General features: G+C 40.3%; 1 protein-coding gene across 2 annotated transcripts in view; it reads left to right on the plus strand.

Moving 5' to 3' along the window:
• col4a6 (collagen, type IV, alpha 6) overlaps positions 1 to 18,828 on the plus strand; it is a 110,381-nt gene extending 91,553 nt beyond the window's left edge. For both annotated transcript variants that reach the window (XM_079866208.1, XM_079866209.1), the window contains 18 exons: positions 1,762 to 1,932; positions 4,710 to 4,853; positions 5,005 to 5,127; positions 5,380 to 5,561; positions 7,347 to 7,410; positions 7,557 to 7,631; positions 7,764 to 7,871; positions 7,987 to 8,094; positions 8,237 to 8,308; positions 8,411 to 8,530; positions 9,245 to 9,361; positions 9,594 to 9,755; positions 10,977 to 11,075; positions 11,181 to 11,339; positions 11,415 to 11,531; positions 12,922 to 13,113; positions 13,335 to 13,621; positions 18,117 to 18,828. In XM_079866208.1, coding sequence (XP_079722334.1) covers positions 1,762 to 1,932; positions 4,710 to 4,853; positions 5,005 to 5,127; positions 5,380 to 5,561; positions 7,347 to 7,410; positions 7,557 to 7,631; positions 7,764 to 7,871; positions 7,987 to 8,094; positions 8,237 to 8,308; positions 8,411 to 8,530; positions 9,245 to 9,361; positions 9,594 to 9,755; positions 10,977 to 11,075; positions 11,181 to 11,339; positions 11,415 to 11,531; positions 12,922 to 13,113; positions 13,335 to 13,621; positions 18,117 to 18,377 — 2,561 coding nt within the window. In that variant the 3' untranslated portion in view covers positions 18,378 to 18,828. The remainder of the gene's footprint in view (positions 1 to 1,761; positions 1,933 to 4,709; positions 4,854 to 5,004; positions 5,128 to 5,379; positions 5,562 to 7,346; positions 7,411 to 7,556; positions 7,632 to 7,763; positions 7,872 to 7,986; positions 8,095 to 8,236; positions 8,309 to 8,410; positions 8,531 to 9,244; positions 9,362 to 9,593; positions 9,756 to 10,976; positions 11,076 to 11,180; positions 11,340 to 11,414; positions 11,532 to 12,921; positions 13,114 to 13,334; positions 13,622 to 18,116) is intronic.
• The last annotated feature ends 1,294 nt before the right edge of the window (positions 18,829 to 20,122 follow it).

Genomic DNA, 20,122 nt, shown 5'->3' on the forward strand with positions numbered 1-20,122 from the left:
CTTTCCAATATTCTTTCCTATATATATATATATATATATATATATATATATATATATATATATACAGTGAGGAAAATAAGTATTTGAACACCCTGCTATTTTGCAAGTTCTCCCACTTGGAAATCATGGAGGGGTCTGAAATTGTCATCGTAGGTGCATGTCCACTGTGAGAGACATAATCTAAAAAAAAATTCCAGAAATCACAATATATGATTTTTTAACTATTTATTTGTATGATACAGCTGCAAATAAGTATTTGAACACCTGTCTATCAGCTAGAATTCTGACCCTCAAAGACCTGTTAGTCTGCCTTTAAAATGTCCACCTCCACTCCATTTATTATCCTAAATTAGATGCACCTGTTTGAGGTTGTTAGCTGCATAAAGACACCTGTCCACCCCATACAATCAGTAAGAATCCAACTACTAACATGGCCAAGACCAAAGAGCTGTCCAAAGACACTAGAGACAAAATTGTACACCTCCACAAGGCTGGAAAGGGCTACGGGGAAATTGTCAAGCAGCTTGGTGAAAAAAGGTCCACTGTTGGAGCAATCATTAGAAAATGGAAGAAGCTAAACATGACTGTCAATCTCCCTCGGACTGGGGCTCCATGCAAGATCTCACCTCGTGGGGTCTCAATGATCCTAAGAAAGGTGAGAAATCAGCCCAGAACTACACGGGAGGAGCTGGTCAATGACCTGAAAAGAGCTGGGACCACTGTTTCCAAGGTTACTGTTGGTAATACACTAAGACGTCATGGTTTGAAATCATGCATGGCACGGAAGGTTCCCCTGCTTAAACCAGCACATGTCAAGGCCCGTCTTAGGCTTGCCAATGACCATTTGGATGATCCAGAGGAGTCATGGGAGAAAGTCATGTGGTCAGATGAGACCAAAATAGAACTTTTTGGTCATAATTCCACTAAACGTGTTTGGAGGAAGAAGAATGATGAGTACCATCCCAAGAACACCATCCCTACTGTGAAGCATGGGGGTGGTGCATCATGCTTTGGGGGTGTTTTTCTGCACATGGGACAGGGCGACTGCACTGTATTTAGGAGAGGATGTATATACATGTAGGCCATGTATTGCGAGATTTTGGGGAACAACCTCCTTCCCTCAGTTAGAGCATTGAAGATGGGTCGAGGCTGGGTCTTCCAACATGACAATGACCCGAAGCACACAGCCAGGATAACCAAGGAGTGGCTCTGTAAGAAGCATATCAAGGTTCTGGCGTGGCCTAGCCAGTCTCCAGACCTAAACCCAATAGAGAATCTTTGGAGGGAGCTCAAACTCCGTGTTTCTCAGCGACAGCCCAGAAACCTGACTGATCTAGAGAAGATCTGTGTGGAGGAGTGGGCCAAAATCCCTCCTGCAGTGTGTGCAAACCTGGTGAAAAGCTACAGGAAACGTTTGACCTCTGTAATTGCAAACAAAGGCTACTGTACCACATATTAACATTGATTTTCTCAGGTGTTCAAATACTTATTTGCAGCTGTATCATACAAATAAATAGTTAAAAAATCATACATTGTGATTTCTGGATTTTTTTTTTTTTAGATTATGTCTCTCACAGTGGACATGCACCTACGATGACAATTTCAGACCCCTCCATGATTTCTAAGTGGGAGAACTTGCAAAATAGCAGGGTGTTCAAATACTTATTTTCCTCACTGTATATATATATATATATATATATATATATATATATATATATAAAATATTCCAATATTATGTTTTAACTCATTTCTCCTCCACAGGTTTCCCTGGGCTGAAGGGTATGAGAGGAGATCCGGGGCTTCCAGGGCCTGGTGGAATAAAGGGTACACCAGGGTTTCCTGGTATCCCAGGGCAACAGGGATTTAGGGGACCTCCTGGACCCCCTGGCCTTGGAACACGTCCAGGCATACCAGGAAGACCAGGAATAAAGGGTATGAAGATTGCAGAATTAACTTGTTCTAAATTTATTTGAGTTTTATTGTTGTTTGAAAGTACTCGAGATTCACTTCTTAAAGGAACACTTCGACTTTTTGGGACTTTAGCTTATTCACCGTATCCCCCAGAGTTAGATAAGTCCATACATACCTTTTTCATCTCCGTGCATGCTTTAAGTCTGTTTGACGCACCCACCGCTAGCCTAGCTTAGCACAAAGACTGGATGTTAATGGCTACAGCTAGCATACTAATCCCAATAAGTGACAAAATAACGCCAACATTTTCCTATTTACATGTTGTGATTTGTATAGTCACAGTGTGTACAAATAACAAGGTCATATGAGACACAGCCATTTTTTAAACGTTTAAATACTGGAAACTATTTTCTCAGAAGGGAAGCACTGCTACTTGGGCGGAGTGATTAGCGTAGCACCCGAGAAGCGCCGCTCCGTCAACAAAACCAACGTGACTAACTAACTAGTAGCGAACATGATTCGTGATCATGGCTGACTTTGAGGAATTGTCAGAGGATTTTTATTTGGTATCAAACCAAGATCCAGAACCATATCGTTTTGAGCCAGAATACACAGACGAGGAGTTACAAACTTTGCAAGCTGATAGACAAGATGCCGAACAGACTGAGGTTGAGGGGAGAATCAGAACGGGAGTAACTTAGCCTACTATTTCACAAACAAGGTCACTGTTTCTCAAAAATGAAAACTGCCCATCACCCCCTCCAATTCATTAGCAAGTTGAAGGCTACAGTCCTGAAAGTTACCTTTAGCGCCGCTTATTTGTTACTGGGGCGATAGAGCGCGTTTGTGACAACACAATACTAACATTACAGGGGATACATGGAGCCCGGGAACAACTGTAATAGTAGTGAGCACCCTATTCATGTAATAGTGTCACTAAGGTTACATTACATCTAGCTAATGGCACTGTAACAGTAGGCTAGACATCTAAAAACATAACGGAACACTTACCGCAGCCGCAGGTGATCCACTTTGTCCTGTCTTTACTATCGATGGGATGGCCGTATCCTTCAGCACACGTTTCATGGTCCGTGTGGCAAATTAATTTTTTTCAAAATAGCCGTCCTCAGTGAAATGTTCTGAGCTAACGCGATAGTCCTTGATGATGTCTACAGGTGTGTTTGGATCTATATCCAGAGCAAGTAGCCATTGATTCATCAGGTCAGCGTTTTTGGTTGGAATTCTATGAAACATGGTATTACCTGGTCTCCCCTGTTTATTGTCGCAGTTCTTTACAATACAGCGAACACCCATTATTGTAAACTTTGCATTTACTATCTAGTAATTGCTGACTCTATTATTCCAACTCTGAGCGAACTCTCTGCTCCTCACCACGGCGCGTCTCGGGTGCTGCGCTAATCACTCCGCCCAAGTAGCAGTGCTTCGCCTTCTGAGAAAATAGTTCCCAGTATTTAAACGTTTAAAAAATGGCTGTGTTTCATATGACCTTGTTATTTGTACACACTGTGACAAATCGCAACATGTAAATAGGAAAATGTTGGCGTTATTTTGTCACTTATTGGGATTAGTATGCTAGCTGTAGCCATTTACATCCAGTCTTTGTGCTAAGCTAGGCTAGCGGTGGGTGCGTCAAACAGACTTAAAGCACGCACGGAGATGAAAAAGGTATGTATGGACTTATCTAACTCTGGGGGATACGGTGAATAAGCTAAAGTCCCAAAAAGTCGAAGTGTTCCTTTAAAGGGTACATAACATGCACAGTTTCACCTAATCTCATGTTAATCTTGAGTACCTATAGAGTAGTAGTGCATCCTTAATATCTCAAAAAAGTGTTTAGTTTTATTAAATTTATAAAAGAAAAATACAGCTTTCCGATTCTCTCCAGAAAAAGCCTAGGTCCTGGCGGAGCTATAGAGTCAAGCGGTAGTGCTTGAATTCCAGCAAAAGACAGAAATCTGATCCAGTTGTACTTACATGAATGGGGTCTTTTATCACTGGGACCGCTCCACGTTTTAATAGCAAACGATTTGCAAATCCAGCGTCGACCTGAGCCTTGTTAATAAAACATTCGTCACTGAAATGGCCAGAACACACAACCGCACTTCCTACACTCCATTGCTGCCCCGGAAAAACAAACTGCATCCACTGTTCCTGTAACACTGGGTTCTTTGGAAAGCTGGACACGGTAAGCTTTCCCTCACATCCAAAAACACACTTTTTTGGAGACATTCTTGAACAAATCCTATGCAGCGCTGGCTGCCGATGATTTCCTGTTGATGTGCGCGGTCTCGTTCTCCTCTGGTCGACGTGCGCGCGGGCGCGCTTTTCCGAGAGAAATGCTCATATAAGGAGTTCCACTCTTATCTACGTCATTAGATCCACGATAAAAAAAAAACTAGCCGAAACTTGTACCAACCCGGAAGTAAGATTTTCAGCACAGAAATTCTCCGTTATTCGTCCAAAATATTTTTTTAAAACTTTGCCCATGTTTAACATGAGAATCCATCTCTTTAACACTGTAAACAACTCTGAATACATGAAACACCATGGTACCCCCCCTTTAAGTAATTTTTATCTTGATTCTACTGTCACTAAAAACACACTATGGAAATTTGTTATGCTGTGCATTATTAGAAAGACAACAAGAATCTGAGATTGTTTCAAATGCCCCTTGTCTGATTCTATTGAAAATGTGCCAATTTTACTTCTACTATTTTATTGTGCCGTTATCATGTGTGTCTTTACCATAATGTAGATATTTTTTGTCTGTGTTCAAGGGTTGAAGGGGTCTTTTGGGGTGTCGGGGTTCCAAGGATTACCTGGTTCTTCTGGAGTCCCAGGTGGGCCAGGTGTTAAAGGTTTACCTGGTTTCACTGGGCGGGATGGCTTACCTGGGGAAACTGGATCAAAAGGACTCAAAGGTATATTGATGTCATTTGCAGGACATCTTTTGATATAATTTTTTTCTGGTTAAGTGAAACCATAGAAGGCACTCAATAAAGAATTCAATACTTCAGAAAGAAGCCAGATATGAAATTGTTTGTAGTAATTGCATATGTTTGTGTGTTAAAGGGGATCGTGGTGATCCTGGTCTTCCAGGTCCCCCTTCTCCTCCGTTTCCGGTAGAGCGGCTGGAAAATGGTGAAGTGGGTGACCCAGGAGCTGATGGACTGCCTGGTTTCCCAGGACCAAGAGGTACAAAAAGTGGACAGACCTTCCAGTTAGGCCTCATTTCCTGAGTTTCTAATAGTCAATTCATGCTATGTGGCATAGAAATGTTCATGGACGTGTCTTTTATTATACCACAACTTAATTAAATGACTCTTCATAACTCTTCATAATCTTCACAAGCAAAGATCTATTTTCAGTTTGTGATGAATGTTTTGGGTGGATGTCATTCAGTCATTAGAATTTCAGTAAAAAGAATTGTGTTTCTCTTTTCAACAGGTGATAAGGGTTTTTCGGGGCAACCTGGACGTGAAGGCTTTCCTGGATCACCTGGTGTTGCAAGCCAAGTAAAAGGTTTTATTGGCCAGCCTGGAAACCCAGGTATTCCTGGCTCCTCAGGCTTCCCTGGGTCTAAAGGTTCTACTGGAGTTATGGGCTTCCCTGGCCCAACAGGCCTGAGGGTAAGCATTCTGTATTCAGGCACAGGTCTAAGTATGTTAAAGTTTACTAGGGATCCACCAATATTTATATTGGTATCAGCATTTGCTAAAATGTGTTATGTACAGACATATAGTGGCACAATTTAAAAAGGGAAATCTTTTAAACGCAATGCAAATGCAAAAAAAATCTGTCTTAATTTTTCTTAAAGGTCCCATTGCATGAACATTTCACTTTATGAGGTTTTTTAACCTTAGTATGAGTTTCCCTAGCCTGCCTATGGTCCCCCAGTGGCTAGACGTTTTGATGGGTGTAAACCAAGCCCTGGGTATTTTTGAGAAAATGAAAGCTCAGACGGGCGAATCTAGAAATCTAAGGTTACCTAAAGGTTACCTCCCCTTTCTCTTCTTTACCCGCAAAAAGAATTTGGGCCGCCCATGAGAAAATGAGCTGCGCGAGGCCGCGAGCACAATATTGTTTTTTTCCTCGAGAGACATCATGGCTTGCAAACGAGCGAAGCATGGCAGTTGCTCAGTGTTTGGATGTACAAATGAACACAAAAGTATTTTTTTAGTTCCTTCATCCGAGCCTCTGAAGAACCAGTGGGTTATGTGAATGTCTGATGTGTAATTGTTCAAGTTCAGATAGATAATCTTTCTCTCAAAGTCATTCAATACTGTTTATGCGTCAGTAAATCAAGCCAGTGACTAAACGATCAACTTCACGTCCTTTCTCTTAGTAGGATGAAAATAATCTTACTTAAAGGTTGTATCAGCGATTTCAGGCCCAAACATAAATTATCACATTCATCTAATCTTTCCTAACGAAAGAATTCAACGGAAGAACCACCGACAGGGGTGGGTGTTGTGAGGTTTTCGCGTGCAGCCGTCATAGGCAGCTGTGCACGAGCGCAAAATCTCACAACACCCACCCCCTGTCTGTGATTGGTTGGAACACTATTTATTTTGGTTTTGAGTGGTTGGTGAAACCAACTGTTTTTGTGTGCAGATCTCAGGGCCTAGGCTGCCTACAGAGATGCGTTTTTTTGACGGCCTGCTTATGGGGCAGGCAGCTAGCGGATCATTAGGAAAGATTAGATGAATGTGATCATTTATGTTTGGGCCTGAAATCGCTGATACAACCTTTAAACTGTGATTAATATATATATACAGAAAGCGATCAAGCGAGAACAATCCCTTTCCAATCACCCAAGCTGTCAGTCACACAGCGCGAGTTTATCTGGACACTTGCCAAAACTCGTTCTGAAATCAATGACGCTGTTACACTGCACAACGAAGCTCTTACTGTACTTGCCTCATGTTTGCATTGGTGAAAGCATTAATGAGAGTACAGAAACTGCATTGCAATGATAGGATCTTTTTTCACGCGATCAACAGGTTGTCATCTGCTCAATGCTCATCACTGCAACCTTTTGTTCAGTGTTCCACATGTAATGCTAGATATTTCATATGCAAGCATGTCAGCCAATCACAGCAGTGGGCGTTTACACTGAAGTCTCACAGCAGACACGCCCCTTCAAACAGAGTGTTCAAATCAGAGGCTAAAATCAGGCTAGGAAATATGCCTTTTATTTCTAAATTATAACAACTTTTGATCTAAAAAAACATACTAACATTATAATGGCACCCCAGGAAACATTCTAAAATAATCCATGCAATGGGACCTTTATTTTTGTTTTTCTTTATTATTATTTTTTTCCGGGTGAAATGACCTGGACGAGTTCTTCTCAGACTGTGAGATTAACCCAGGAAGTTGTGTCTTACAATTTGTGTTGTTCTCCACTGCAGGGTGATGATGGTGTACCTGGGGTTCAAGGGTTCCCGGGCACTGACGGACAATTTGGTGCCAAAGGTGAGATCTGTGTAACTCTTTCAGTGCCTTTTAGAATAATCGTTTAAGATCTTTTTTTCCGACCTGCACAACATATTGCAAATGCAGATAGTTGAATAGTAGGCTGAAGGCAGCCATCACTGATGTCCCTAAAAATTATGTTTAAGGTGAGAAAGGGGACTCATATACATCACCTGGACCCTCTGGACCAAAGGGTACGATTGGAAATCCTGGATTGCCAGGTGAGAAAGACACTTTTTCAGGCTATGGATATAAAATATTTATTTATCAGCTCTTATATATTTTTTGTATTTAATTTGGTATTTTATACTCCAGTCTGGTTTTATTGATAGATTTTTGTCTTTTACCTTCAGGTGCTCCTGGATTTCCTGGTGTACCAGGTGATTCAGGTTACCCAGGAGGCATAGGATTTCAAGGCCAGAAAGGATTTTCTGGAGAGCCAGGAGCACCAGGATTTGCTGGTATGTGGAAATTTGCTGCCACCCTTATAATTCTGGAGTAATGATTCCAGTTTTTACTTCAAAAGCTGTTTTCTTCCCTAATGTCATTGGTTTGTATTGTTCTATTTATTCATAGGCTCACCAGGCCTCCCAGGCATTAGGGGGCTTCCTGGTTATCCAGGACAGAAGGGGCGTGATGGAGATGCAGCCCGTCCTGGAACTCCAGGCTCACCAGGAGTGAAAGGTTACTGAAGAACTAGTACCATTTTAATGTTAGATATTGCCAAAACCAAATGTATTTTTTTTTGTTGTAGTTTTTCATCTCTCTACAAAGTAAAATAAAGCAACCTGAATCCATTTCTGAAATACCGCAACTGTTACTTTAGGTTTTCCAGGCTCACCTGGTTTAAACGGACTCGATGGTCTTCCAGGATCCAAGGGGCCACGTGGAGTTCCAGGTAAATTAATCGGACGAACCTTTGATTATAAAATTCTACATTAAGCTGTAAAACTGAACAAACACCCTAGTGACTGCTTATTTATTTACCATATATCCTCAGGCGTGGTTGAAGGTGGTCGACCTGGAGCTTCTGGTGTGAATGGCCAGAAGGGAGAGAGAGGCTCATCACAACCTGGTGGACCTGGTCGCCCTGGAGAGAAAGGAATCAGAGGAGACACTGGTGAGACTCATCGTGTGGATGGACGACTAAACATTTCTGAATATCTTATATAAAAGGAAAATAAGGGAAAGAAAATAATTAATTTGAATGAAAAGGAAAGTCTGAATAACTGAACTAAAATAAAATAAAAATAAAATGATGTAAAAATGAATGTACCTAATGGACTGTTTAAATAAAAAATACACCCGTTATGTTCAGGTCAAAAATGACCTGTATAGACTTCAGTGTAGCTTCAGAAAATTTACTGCTCTATCCTATTGATTTTGTAGATGAAAATTGGTTAATGCATATAGTTTTTGTAGAAGCATTTTACCTGTCTATATAGTCTACCTGCCACTTATGTGTCAGTGGTAGTACTGCACTTTAACAGAAGAAAATACTTACATGGCCGACATAGTGTGTGTGAGAGAGAAAGAGACAGTCCGTACTCAACAATACTCAAGAATCTCCATTGTCCCCCAGCAAAATTAGGAGTATACAAAAATGTGGATATTCCATAAATACAAACAACTAATATAAACTGTATTATAAAATATAAATAGAAAGAAGATTTGAGACATTTAGCCATTTCTTTGAAGATTGGAGTGGGAATCACACTTTACATTACTTTCCACAAGGCCACTTGTTCTAACAAGAAAACGAGCAATCATGGGGTCATTACTTTGCTGTTTTATTTTCATATGTATTTGATGTTTGTGAAATTTTGGATTTCAGGTCCTTCTGGTTTTAGAGGCTACCCTGGTAATCCTGGCCCCCCTGGGCCACCTAGTCCTTCTAATATCCCAGGTCCTCCTGGAGACCCTGGACTTCCAGGATTAGATGGACGAGAAGGTACAGGACATCTCTGTTCTTTTTTCTGATTACTTTTTGTTGCTTCTCTAAGATTAAGCTGAACCTTTCTTAGGCTGTATATATCTAAAACTAAAAGATATTTGATCTAGAGGGCTAACAGTTATATCCACTTTGATCTGTTTCTCTTTTACCGTTAACTTCACCTTTTGTAATGGCGGTTGCCCATAGTGTTTGTGATACTGTGAAATCAGTTGAACTGGATCATTTGTAGGTCCCTTTGGCCCTCCTGGCCTGCCTGGACCACCAGGCCCTGGAACAGTCCAAGGAGACAGAGGAAATGCTGGATATCCAGGGCAACCAGGAATACCAGGAGCACGTGGAGCCCCTGGTGCTTTTGGAGCCCCTGGATTACCAGGCAGCTCTGGTTTTAAAGGTATTCCTTTTGTTATTATTTTGACGTGAAGTTCATCTTTCTTAATTTTTTTCCAGCCTCATACTCTGTTGTTGAATTTTATTTATAGGAATTCACAGGGCCAGCCCAGGCGCTTTTAGTGCCCTGGTTGAGATTTTTTACTCAAAATGCTCATCTTTCATATGAACTGCAATTTCCTATAGTATAACATGAATAGTGATAAACATTAACATAAATATGAAGTAAATAAATGGTGGTGGTGATAAACAACAACTAACAAATCTGGAAGAAAAAAAAAGCACACAAGAATTTAACAAATTACAACTGGACAAAAGTTTGTCCATTCGCTTAGGAGTTTTTTGGTCAAGTAAAAACAAGAAGCAAAGTAACTGAAATATACACAGTGTTATATAGAAATAGGCCCACAGTTAGTGTTGCCAGTAAAGAGGTTCTAAAAAAGCTATTTCAGAATAGTACACAAACATCAATGTCATGAAGAGTTGGTAATTTGTGATTTCACTATTTTTTTTCCGAAGCATAGATTAAGTGGAGAATGCTAATGGCAAAACGAAAACCTATGGTAGCTGTGCTAATTAACGCTTTATTGTGATGTATTATAATCATGCCACGATGTAGGCAGTGTTTAAATTAAATTAAACAACATAAAATGTTGTCAACTATTCATTGATGTCAACTTTGTTATTGTAAACATATTGTAATCTAAATGCGTGCAGAGAGCGCTCCATTTAAAATCACTAAAAAGCTGTCACTCATCTCAGTTCATTGCAATCTCACAAAGTTTCATTATAGTCAATGAAGCTGTCTACACTGCACAATGAAACTCTTACTTGCATCATGTCTACACTTGGTTTGTTATAATGAGAGGATTCACAAGCGTGCAGAACTTGTGAGTCAGCACTGAAGAAAAACTCTGGTGTTTGAGCTAAGTGTATTCGGACTAAATTAAACAACTCTGATTGGCTATTGCGCTCAAGAAATCAACAGGCATGTATGTGATTGGCTTCATTGCTCAACACTGCAAAAACACGTAAATAGAAACCCTTTGAGCACAAACACAAATACATACTGGTTCAGTTTCGCCAATATGATATTATTACAGTATCAACTGATGGTGCTCTTGCTTTCGTTTAAGGGTACTTGGCACCCCCGTAGAACCGGCTGTGCCCCTAGGCTTTGGGAATTTGTTTATTTTGTGCTCTCTTTTTCATCTGGATTTACAAGGGCAAAGAGGTGACCCTGGCTTTAGTGGTGTACGTGGACCACCAGGGTTCCCGGGAGAACCAGGATATTATGGCAGGAATGGACCCAAAGGATTAAATGGTCAGTAGATTACAGTGCATTTTATATATCTTAAAAATCGTTTTGCACACCAGTAATAATGTAAATCATAAGCATTCTTGAAACATTTGTTTATCTTCCTCTCAGGCGATCCAGGTCCTAAGGGAGCTCCAGGTCCTGTTTTGTTCCCACCTGATGCAAACCAAATACCATTGGTGGTTCCAGGCCCACCAGGTCGTGATGGGTCTTTTGGTCAGGCGGGAATACCAGGCCAGCCAGGCACTCCAGGCACTCCAGGGTTTCCAGGTGAGTGCTTTTTTCTTGTCTTCACATAAGATAAGAAAAAAGCAAAAAATATCAATTCCTCTGAAATTCATTTAGGTCCCAAGGGACTCAGAGGGCCAGTGGGTAGACCCGGTCCAGATGGTCCAGCTGGATCTCCAGGAACTTTAGGTGATCCTGGAACTTCAGGAACCCAAGGACCCACAGGAAACCAAGGTACAAAGAATGTCCTTTTACCTTTTACAGTTTTTATATACATTTTGGACCAGTGGTTCACAGGTATGTTTTATTTACTGTATATCATGGACAAAAGGGAAAATAACAAAAACAGATCACAATTGAAATAATAAAAATATACTAACCATATGTAAAAGGTTGTTTGTCGGTTCAAACTTTATTAAGATTATTCTTTTATGCTTTTTATTGCATTAAATTGACCAATATTGATCAATAAATCAACAATAAAGACATTTACAATGTTACAAAAGTTTTCCATTTAAAATAAAATTATTTTCTTTTGAACATTCTGTTCATCAAAAAATCCTGAAAATAATGCATGATGGTTTCCAGGAAAATATTAAGCAGCACAACTGTCTTCAACATTGATAATAATAGTAAATGTTCATCATATTAGAATGATTTCTGAAGAATCATGTGACACTGAAGACTGGAGTAATGATGCTGAAAATGCAGCTTTGCATCACAGGAATACATTACATTTTATAATATATAAAAAATATAAAACATTTTAAATTGTAATAATATTTAATAATATTTTTTTTTACTGTATTTTTTTTATCAAATAAATGCAGCCTTGGTGAACATAAGAGACTTATTTCAAAAATATGAAAAAATCTTACAGACCCTAAACTTTTGAACGGTAGTGTACTGTATTTATATTTCGATATTTCTTAGCAATAAACATTTTTGTGTTAGATGTTCACTTCATGCAAGTGTAAAATGTAAAATGCAAAACCAGATGAGACCCACTGATCCAGTGTATTTCTTTTGACTGTTTACTCTGCACTGAAAAATACTTTTTGTCAGATAACCTAAAATGTTCTTTATGTGGTAACATCTAAATTAATTTGTTTTATTCCCATCAAGTCATGTTATTTAATATGACTCAATCATAGAACGAAAAAAAAAAAGAAGTTTTAGCGGTCAGATCAGGTAGACATTTCAGTAACTGCATATTTTTAAGGTATAAATTTCATTAACAACAGTATATTTTCAAGTGTGTAAGGCAGGGGTTTTCAAAGTCTAAGACAGTGGGCCTCCCTTTTGACACAACTTACCCAATGCACTGCAGTGTAAACGAGGCCTTATTTTCAGAATAATAACAATTTAACTTTTTAAATGTATTAATTATGTATGTATAATTATATAAAATTACACTAATTTATATTAAAAAACACACTAATTATTAGGCTATCATTTTTACCACTCTCCTCGCCTCCCCTGGCATGCTCTGGCGCCCCCCTGGGGAGGTACGCCCCACACTTTGAAAACCCCTGGTGTAAGGCAACAGTAGATTTCACTATAGCTTTCACCCATTTCTTCTCCTCCCTTCTGTAATTGTCTTTCAAATTCGCTCATTCCACAGGACTCCGTGGCAAGCCAGGGTTGCCAGGTCTTCCTGCTCCACCGGTGCGCAGTAATGGTATTGGTTATACTTTGGTGAAACACAGTCAATCCAGCCAGGTGCCCATGTGTCCTCAAGACATGACCAAGCTATGGGAGGGATACAGTTTGCTGTATGTGGAGGGGCAGGAGAAAGCACACAACCAGGACCTGGGTGAGACACTAGGGTTGCTTTTATAAGGGCTTTCAATTGTTTAAAAGGATTATACCATTTTTGAAAATTCTGTTTTGGAATAGATGGATTTGGAATTATATTGTTGTAGATAAGTTTATTGTGCACTGTGTAATATAGACAATTTTACATGTATGAACTGATGAGTTGATTTGCCTGACGCCCTGAAAGATAATTGAATTCAAATTTTCTCTTCCTCGCAGGATTGCCCGGCTCATGTCTGCCATATTTCAGCACCATCCCCTTCCTGTACTGCACAGTCGATGAAATCTGCCGCTACGCTAGCCGGAATGACAAATCCTATTGGCTGTCCACCTCTGCGCCCATTCCCATGATGCCTGTGGCAGGTCAGCAGATATCTCAGTACATTAGCCGCTGCTCAGTGTGTGAGGCTCCATCCCAAGCAATCGCTGTCCACAGCCAAGATCTCAACATACCGACCTGCCCTCAGGGCTGGAGAAGTCTGTGGATTGGTTACTCCTTTCTTATGGTAAAATTCAGTTATACCTCAGCCCACACGCACAATCACACATCACTGCAGATTCAAATTGTAGTAGTGCACATACACATATATGTGTGTGTAAGATAGTGTTTAAACACTTTACAGTCAACAAAATAAGACATGTTGATAGTTAATACATGTTACAGTTAATAATGTGTTCATATAAGCTGTTTACTGTAAATAAATTAATACTTTATTTTTTAAATGTTCATAAATTTGGAATGATGAAATTTAGCTTAATGTTGTGATAAACAGTGATCGTCTTTCCAAAAATGTGACTTGTTGACTTTTGTACTTACATTATCCCAAATGTTTCCAACAATGTTGTTTAACCCTTTCGCACGTACGATCACACCGGTGTGATCAGTCTAGCCTAGTCCCTGGAGCGTACGATCACACCGGTGTGATCAGTCTAGACTAGTCCCTGGAGCGTACGATCACACCGGTGTGATCAGTCTAGACTAGTCCCTGGAGCATACGATCACACCGGTGTGATCAGTCTAGCCTAGTCCCTAGAGCGTACGATCACACCGGTGTGATCAGTCTAGCCTAGTCCCTGGAGCGTACGATCACACCGGTGTGATCAGTCTAGCCTAGTCCCTAGAGCGTACGATCACACCGGTGTGATCAGTCTAGCCTAGTCCCTGGAGCGTACGATCACACCGGTGTGATCAGTCTAGCCTAGTCCCTAGAGCGTACGATCACACCGGTGTGATCAGTCTAGCCTAGTCCCTGGAGCGTACGATCACACCGGTGTGATCAGTCTAGCCTAGTCCCTAGAGCGTACGATCACACCGGTGTGATCAGTCTAGCCTAGTCCCTGGAGCGTACGATCACACCAGTGTGATCAGTCTAGCCTAGTCCCTAGAGCGTACGATCACACCGGTGTGATCAGTCTAGCCTAGTCCCTGGAGCGTACGATCACACCGGTGTGATCAGTCTAGCCTAGTCCCTGGAGCGTACGATCACACCGGTGTGATCAGTCTAGCCTAGTCCCTAGAGCGTACGATCACACCGGTGTGATCAGTCTAGCCTAGTCCCTGGAGCGTACGATCACACCGGTGTGATCAGTCTAGCCTAGTCCCTGGAATGTACGATCACACCGGTGTGATCAGTCTAGCCTAGTCCCAGGAGCGTACGATCACACCGGTGTGATCAGTCTAGCCTCAGTCTAGCCTAGTCCCTGGAGCGTACGATCACACCGGTGTGATCAGTCTAGCCTAGTCCCTGGAGCGTACGATCACACCGGTGTGATCAGTCTAGACTAGTCCCTGGAGCGTACGATCACACCGGTGTGATCAGTCTAGCCTAGTCCCTGGAGCATACGATCACACCGGTGTGATCAGTCTAGCCTAGTCCCTGGAGCGTACGATCACACCAGTGTGATCAGTACGGTCAGTGCAACACGTGATCAACTGCTAAATTCAAATGTGTTTTGGCACATTGGCTGGCGCTGAGCCAGAGACAGGCGTGCTCAGAGCTGCCATATATCACAACTTTTCAGTGTTTTCAACTATATTTTTATTTTAGGTTTCACACATATAAATGCAAAGTACTAAAAAAATAATACATTTAGAGTTTGTAAAATACACACTGATGTCTATGGAAGATGCAATAGGCTAATTGTCCTTTCCATTATAATTAGACACATTTTATTCATATCAGATACACATTGTGTAAGTAACTTTAAAGTTTACTCTATTCTTCTCCCAGTTCACCAGCCACTTACATGTATTTCGGGAGAAGTGGATGAATTCACGTGTTGTAAATCCAACAGATCCGATTCTCTGAACTGTGGCACAAACTAACATGGCAGCGCCCATCGCGAATACAGCTCATGGTGTTTAAACAACAAAACACATCCACTTGCATATATTTGACAATCGGAATATCAGATATTTCATGCCATAGCTAACAAATTTGTGAATATTTTGAATAAAAAAGGAAAAATTACATAAAAGCAGATCATCATTCATTCAGCGCTGTTGTTGCTGCTGTGTGTCACGTGACGCGCCACCATAGAAACCGTAAAGTGACACGTTCTAAATAACAGCCTTGAAAAACTGACGCTGTGGGGTCAGCCAGAATATTTTAAACTTACGAGAGAAATCAGCTATTTTAACCAGTGTAATGGCCTGTGTCATTGTGTGGCCTGCCAATGACGTCATATCCGCATTACCCTCGATTTCCGGTTTACTTCCATAAAAACACCAAAGACGCTTTAATATATTATGTGTTTTATTAGACAGGTGAGCAACTGTTTGGATCCATTTATCGACAGAAAACTTATCAGTTACATACTAGCTCAACAAAGTTTATCTTTTTGTTTGAAGCTCTTGTTTTCTTGATTTACCGCGAGCAACAAGTTTGTACTATGCCTCAGAAACAACACTATTTTGTCAAGTGGCTAACATAACATAACCAGAAAGAGCCCACAATTTTAATTCATCAAATAAAGTGACCTGTATGAGTAGTAATTCAGCACTTTTTCAGCTGTTTCATTACAATGAAATAAAATAATGTGAATTTAAGTGGTCAAACATAACGGTTACAAAGTTCAAGCTCAGAGAAGGAGGCGGACGTTAAGCGTAACTTTAATCGTTAATTTAATCATAAAATATGCATAAACATCCAAACGAAATTAGCTCCAGCGGCCGAGTGCGGCATGTAAGCATTATAAAAACAGCAACGCAAAATGTCCCTGGCTATTGGCCCTGCCCTGCTTCACACCACAAAAACATTAATAAAACTTTAATACATTAGCTCAGGGATGGGCAACTTCGGTCCTGGAGGGCCACTGTCCTACAGAGTTTAGCTCCAACCCTGAAAAAAATCACCTGCCTGTAATTTTCTAGTAATCCTGAGGACCTTGATTAGCTTGTTCAGGTGTGTTTGATTAGGGTTGAAGCTAAACTCTGTAGGACAGTGGCCCTCCAGGACCGAAGTTGCCCATCCCTGCATTAGCTCATCCATGAACATGATTTCTGCCCCGTTGGATTGCTTTCCATCGGCTGTGGAGGTGAAAAAAACAACTCCGATGATTCCACACTCATTCACGGCGTCATCAAGCTACGCCTTTATTATTGTTTTTAATAAGTGACCTCTAGTGGCGAAACTTACATACTGTGCCTTTAAATTGATCAGATGTGAGAGTAAAAACATTTAATGTTACAAAAGATTTCTATTTCAAATAAATGCTGTTCTTTTGAACCTCTAATTCATAAAAGAGTACTGAAAATTCCACAAAAATATTAAGCTGCACAGCTGTTTTCAATATTGATAATAGTAAGTAATGTTTCTTGAGCATCAAATCAGCATTTTAGAATGATTTCTGAAGGATCACAGGAATAAATTACATTTTAAAATACATTCAAATATATTCATCAGTTATTTAAAATGTTATTATTAATATTTTATTATATTACTGTTTTTACTTAGCCTTGGTGAGCATAAAGGTCCTTGCACACCGAGTCCGAAATTTTCGCACGTTAAAAAATAAATACGACCTCACGTTGTGCCAATCACGTTTACACACTGCCTCCGAAACTTTCGTCCATCATAAAAAAATTCTAATCGTGTTAAATTTTCTGCATTTTTCGCATCTATAGCAAGCATTTTGAGAGGTGTTTTGACAATTCAGAGCCACCGAATGATGGATACGAAAAAACGCATATGAAAATTTCGGACTCAAGGGCCCTACACACCGGGACGAATATCGGCGCGCGTTATTCGCCAGCGTATTTCAACGCGTTTTTTGTGTTCACACCCAAGCGATTTTCGCTGACGATGAGCCGAGTGAACATGCAAATTCATTCCCTGACATTAGATGGCGCTTAATGTAAAACAGAAACCACTCCATAACAGTTCTCTTTTATCAAGATTTTTGTAGTCGCTGTCGCGTTTGTCATGTAGTTCTTTATGTTCCGACACCAACGAGACCAGCAGCTCTACATTCATATTGCCTTGCATCTTCCTTGTCTTATTTCTTCCCGGCAGTGTAGACGCTACTTGGTGTATATCTTCTTCGCCGTTACGTATGTGTGCTCGGCAAGACCGTTTTGTGTTTGAGCGCCTCCAAGTTGTGTTTTACTGTAACTTCAGAAGCTCCAGACACGTGAACAAAAGCGCCAATCTCATTGGTCGGATAGTTTTTGACGCGGCGCGTCAAACCAAAAAAACGAACGCGAGGCGTTTTTTAAAAAATGACGCTTTTACGCGTGGCGTTTTTCGCGCCGGTGTGCACACTCACATTGGCGCCCTTTGTTTAGTCACGAGCCGTTAAACGTCGGCGAATTTCGCAGGCCTTCAGTGTGAAAAAAAAAAAAAAACTCCAAACTTTTGAACGGTAGTGAATATTTACCTCAATTATTTTTGATCAAGGTCTTACTCAAAGTCTCCTCAAAGATGCAATGAACAACGTTTTTTACAATGTCAAACTACCAACATATACTGTAACTTTATAATTTTTGTGTCTGTCCTTCAGCACACAGCCGCAGGTGCAGGAGGAGGCGGTCAGTCATTGGTGTCTCCCGGTTCTTGTCTTGAGGATTTCCGCGCCACTCCCTTCATCGAGTGCAATGGTGCCAGCGGAACCTGCCACTACTTTGTCAACAAGTACAGTTTCTGGTTGACCACGGTAGAGCCAGGCGAACAGTTCGTCCAGGGTCCTACCCAGGAGACGCTGAAGGGAGATCTGTACCGGTCACGCATCAGTCGCTGTCAAGTCTGCATGAAGATCTTGTAGCTTGTGTAGATGCACAACAGGAGACTTTAACTAAAAGAATGAAAGAAAAGATGAGTAGAAGAAGATACAGGAAACAAACGTCAACTGACTGACTGATTTCATGCCCTTGACAGTGGTAGTATGAAGGGCTGAGGTGTGCCCTTGGTAAATTTGGAGAATATCGGGGTTGGAATGAAAAGAAGTGGAGAAAGAGATTTTTACTCTTTATCTGTTTATTATCAACAGTGGTGCTATGTTAAAAATATGATGTTGTATTTTTGTGTTAAAGCTTTTTCCTTAAGTTTTTAGTCATATTCACGGCTACCTCAGAGAGTGCATCCCAGACTCCCAGTGGATGGCACGGAATAATACACCCTTTATTTTTCAGATGAAGCCATGCAACGATGAAAACGATGCAGTCTTTTCATTAACCGGTTCTACTGCATTGTATGGATAATATGTTTTGGCTTCAGTAGTCAATATTGGTGCTTTTATGACAATAATGTTAACCAGATCTTCTTGTTTACCATTCGGCAATAACGGACAAACCAGCACTTTGCAATCTACATGAACAAGTAAGATTGTGCCTCATGGTTGTCACTTGAAATGATTGGTCTAACCCCATAAATATCCTATGAATTGCACTGAAGTTAAAAAAATATGTTGTTCTTTTACAAGATCGCATGCAGCTGATCTAAATTCATCTAGTTCACCTAGTGTGCTCAATGATTCTTCTACTATTTTATTGATGAGAACATTCAGACATCCCTCAAACATAAATGATGAGGATGATTAATACCTTGCAGATCATCTCTTGGTCTATTAAGGTATAGGTTTTCATCCTCAATAAATTCACACCAAGAATGTGTATAATGTCATTTTTAATTTTAAAATGTCTAATTTACTGTGTGCTTTGGAGGCGATACATAGACTAATTTTGAGTTACCCAGTCTCTCAGAGAGATTGGTTGAAACATAACCACTATGACCACTTAGCCTTTCAGTCTCTCATTGGTAGCCCTGAGTATACATTTTCTTCTATTCGTGTTACATTTCATTGTGTCTGTAAGTGGTTAGATTATGGTTTATTCATTTCATCCTCTTGACATATTTAACATTATTTCCACTTTTATGTTTTGTTTTTTTCTGAAATAAAATGATGTACATTTGTGAAGATTGGCCATCACAAGTGGGCAATTTGCTTTATTATATTTTCACTGCTGTGAGACTAAAAAAAGAGATGTATCATTTCAGAACCCGCAGTAAACATTTATTTTAATTAATTCAGACGGTAAATATGAGAGGATGACATTTTCCAGTATTTCATATAGTGATGTAAATGTTTGATCTGAATGCTCACAGTGAGGACAGTATACATATGAAACCTGTCAAATAAAAGTATTCAAACTTCTAAATGTTGTCTTATATTAAGTTAATTTTTATTGTGTACAACATTTAATGTTTATTGTGACTTGACTGGTGAAATTTCCACAACTTTCTTGTGATGTTGCCTCAGAATGGTTCCATGGACATACAGGAAAATACCTTTTGGAGGAACATCAAGTTTAGTTATGTGCCTTAAGGGCACAATAGTGATGCTTCTTACAGGGATCAAACCAGCAACTTTCTGGTTACCAGGGCCCGTATCCCTAAAGATTCTGAGAATCCTCTCAGAGAGCTCCTAACTTAACCTAAAAATTCCTTGCCAGGAGTTTTAGCTTAGAAGTGATTCCAGAACATTTTCAGTGAACTCTGAGCAAGGAATGG

The sequence above is a fragment of the Squalius cephalus genome (assembly GCF_949319135.1).
Source record: "Squalius cephalus genome assembly, chromosome: 3".
Taxonomy (NCBI): Eukaryota; Metazoa; Chordata; class Actinopteri; order Cypriniformes; family Leuciscidae; genus Squalius; species Squalius cephalus.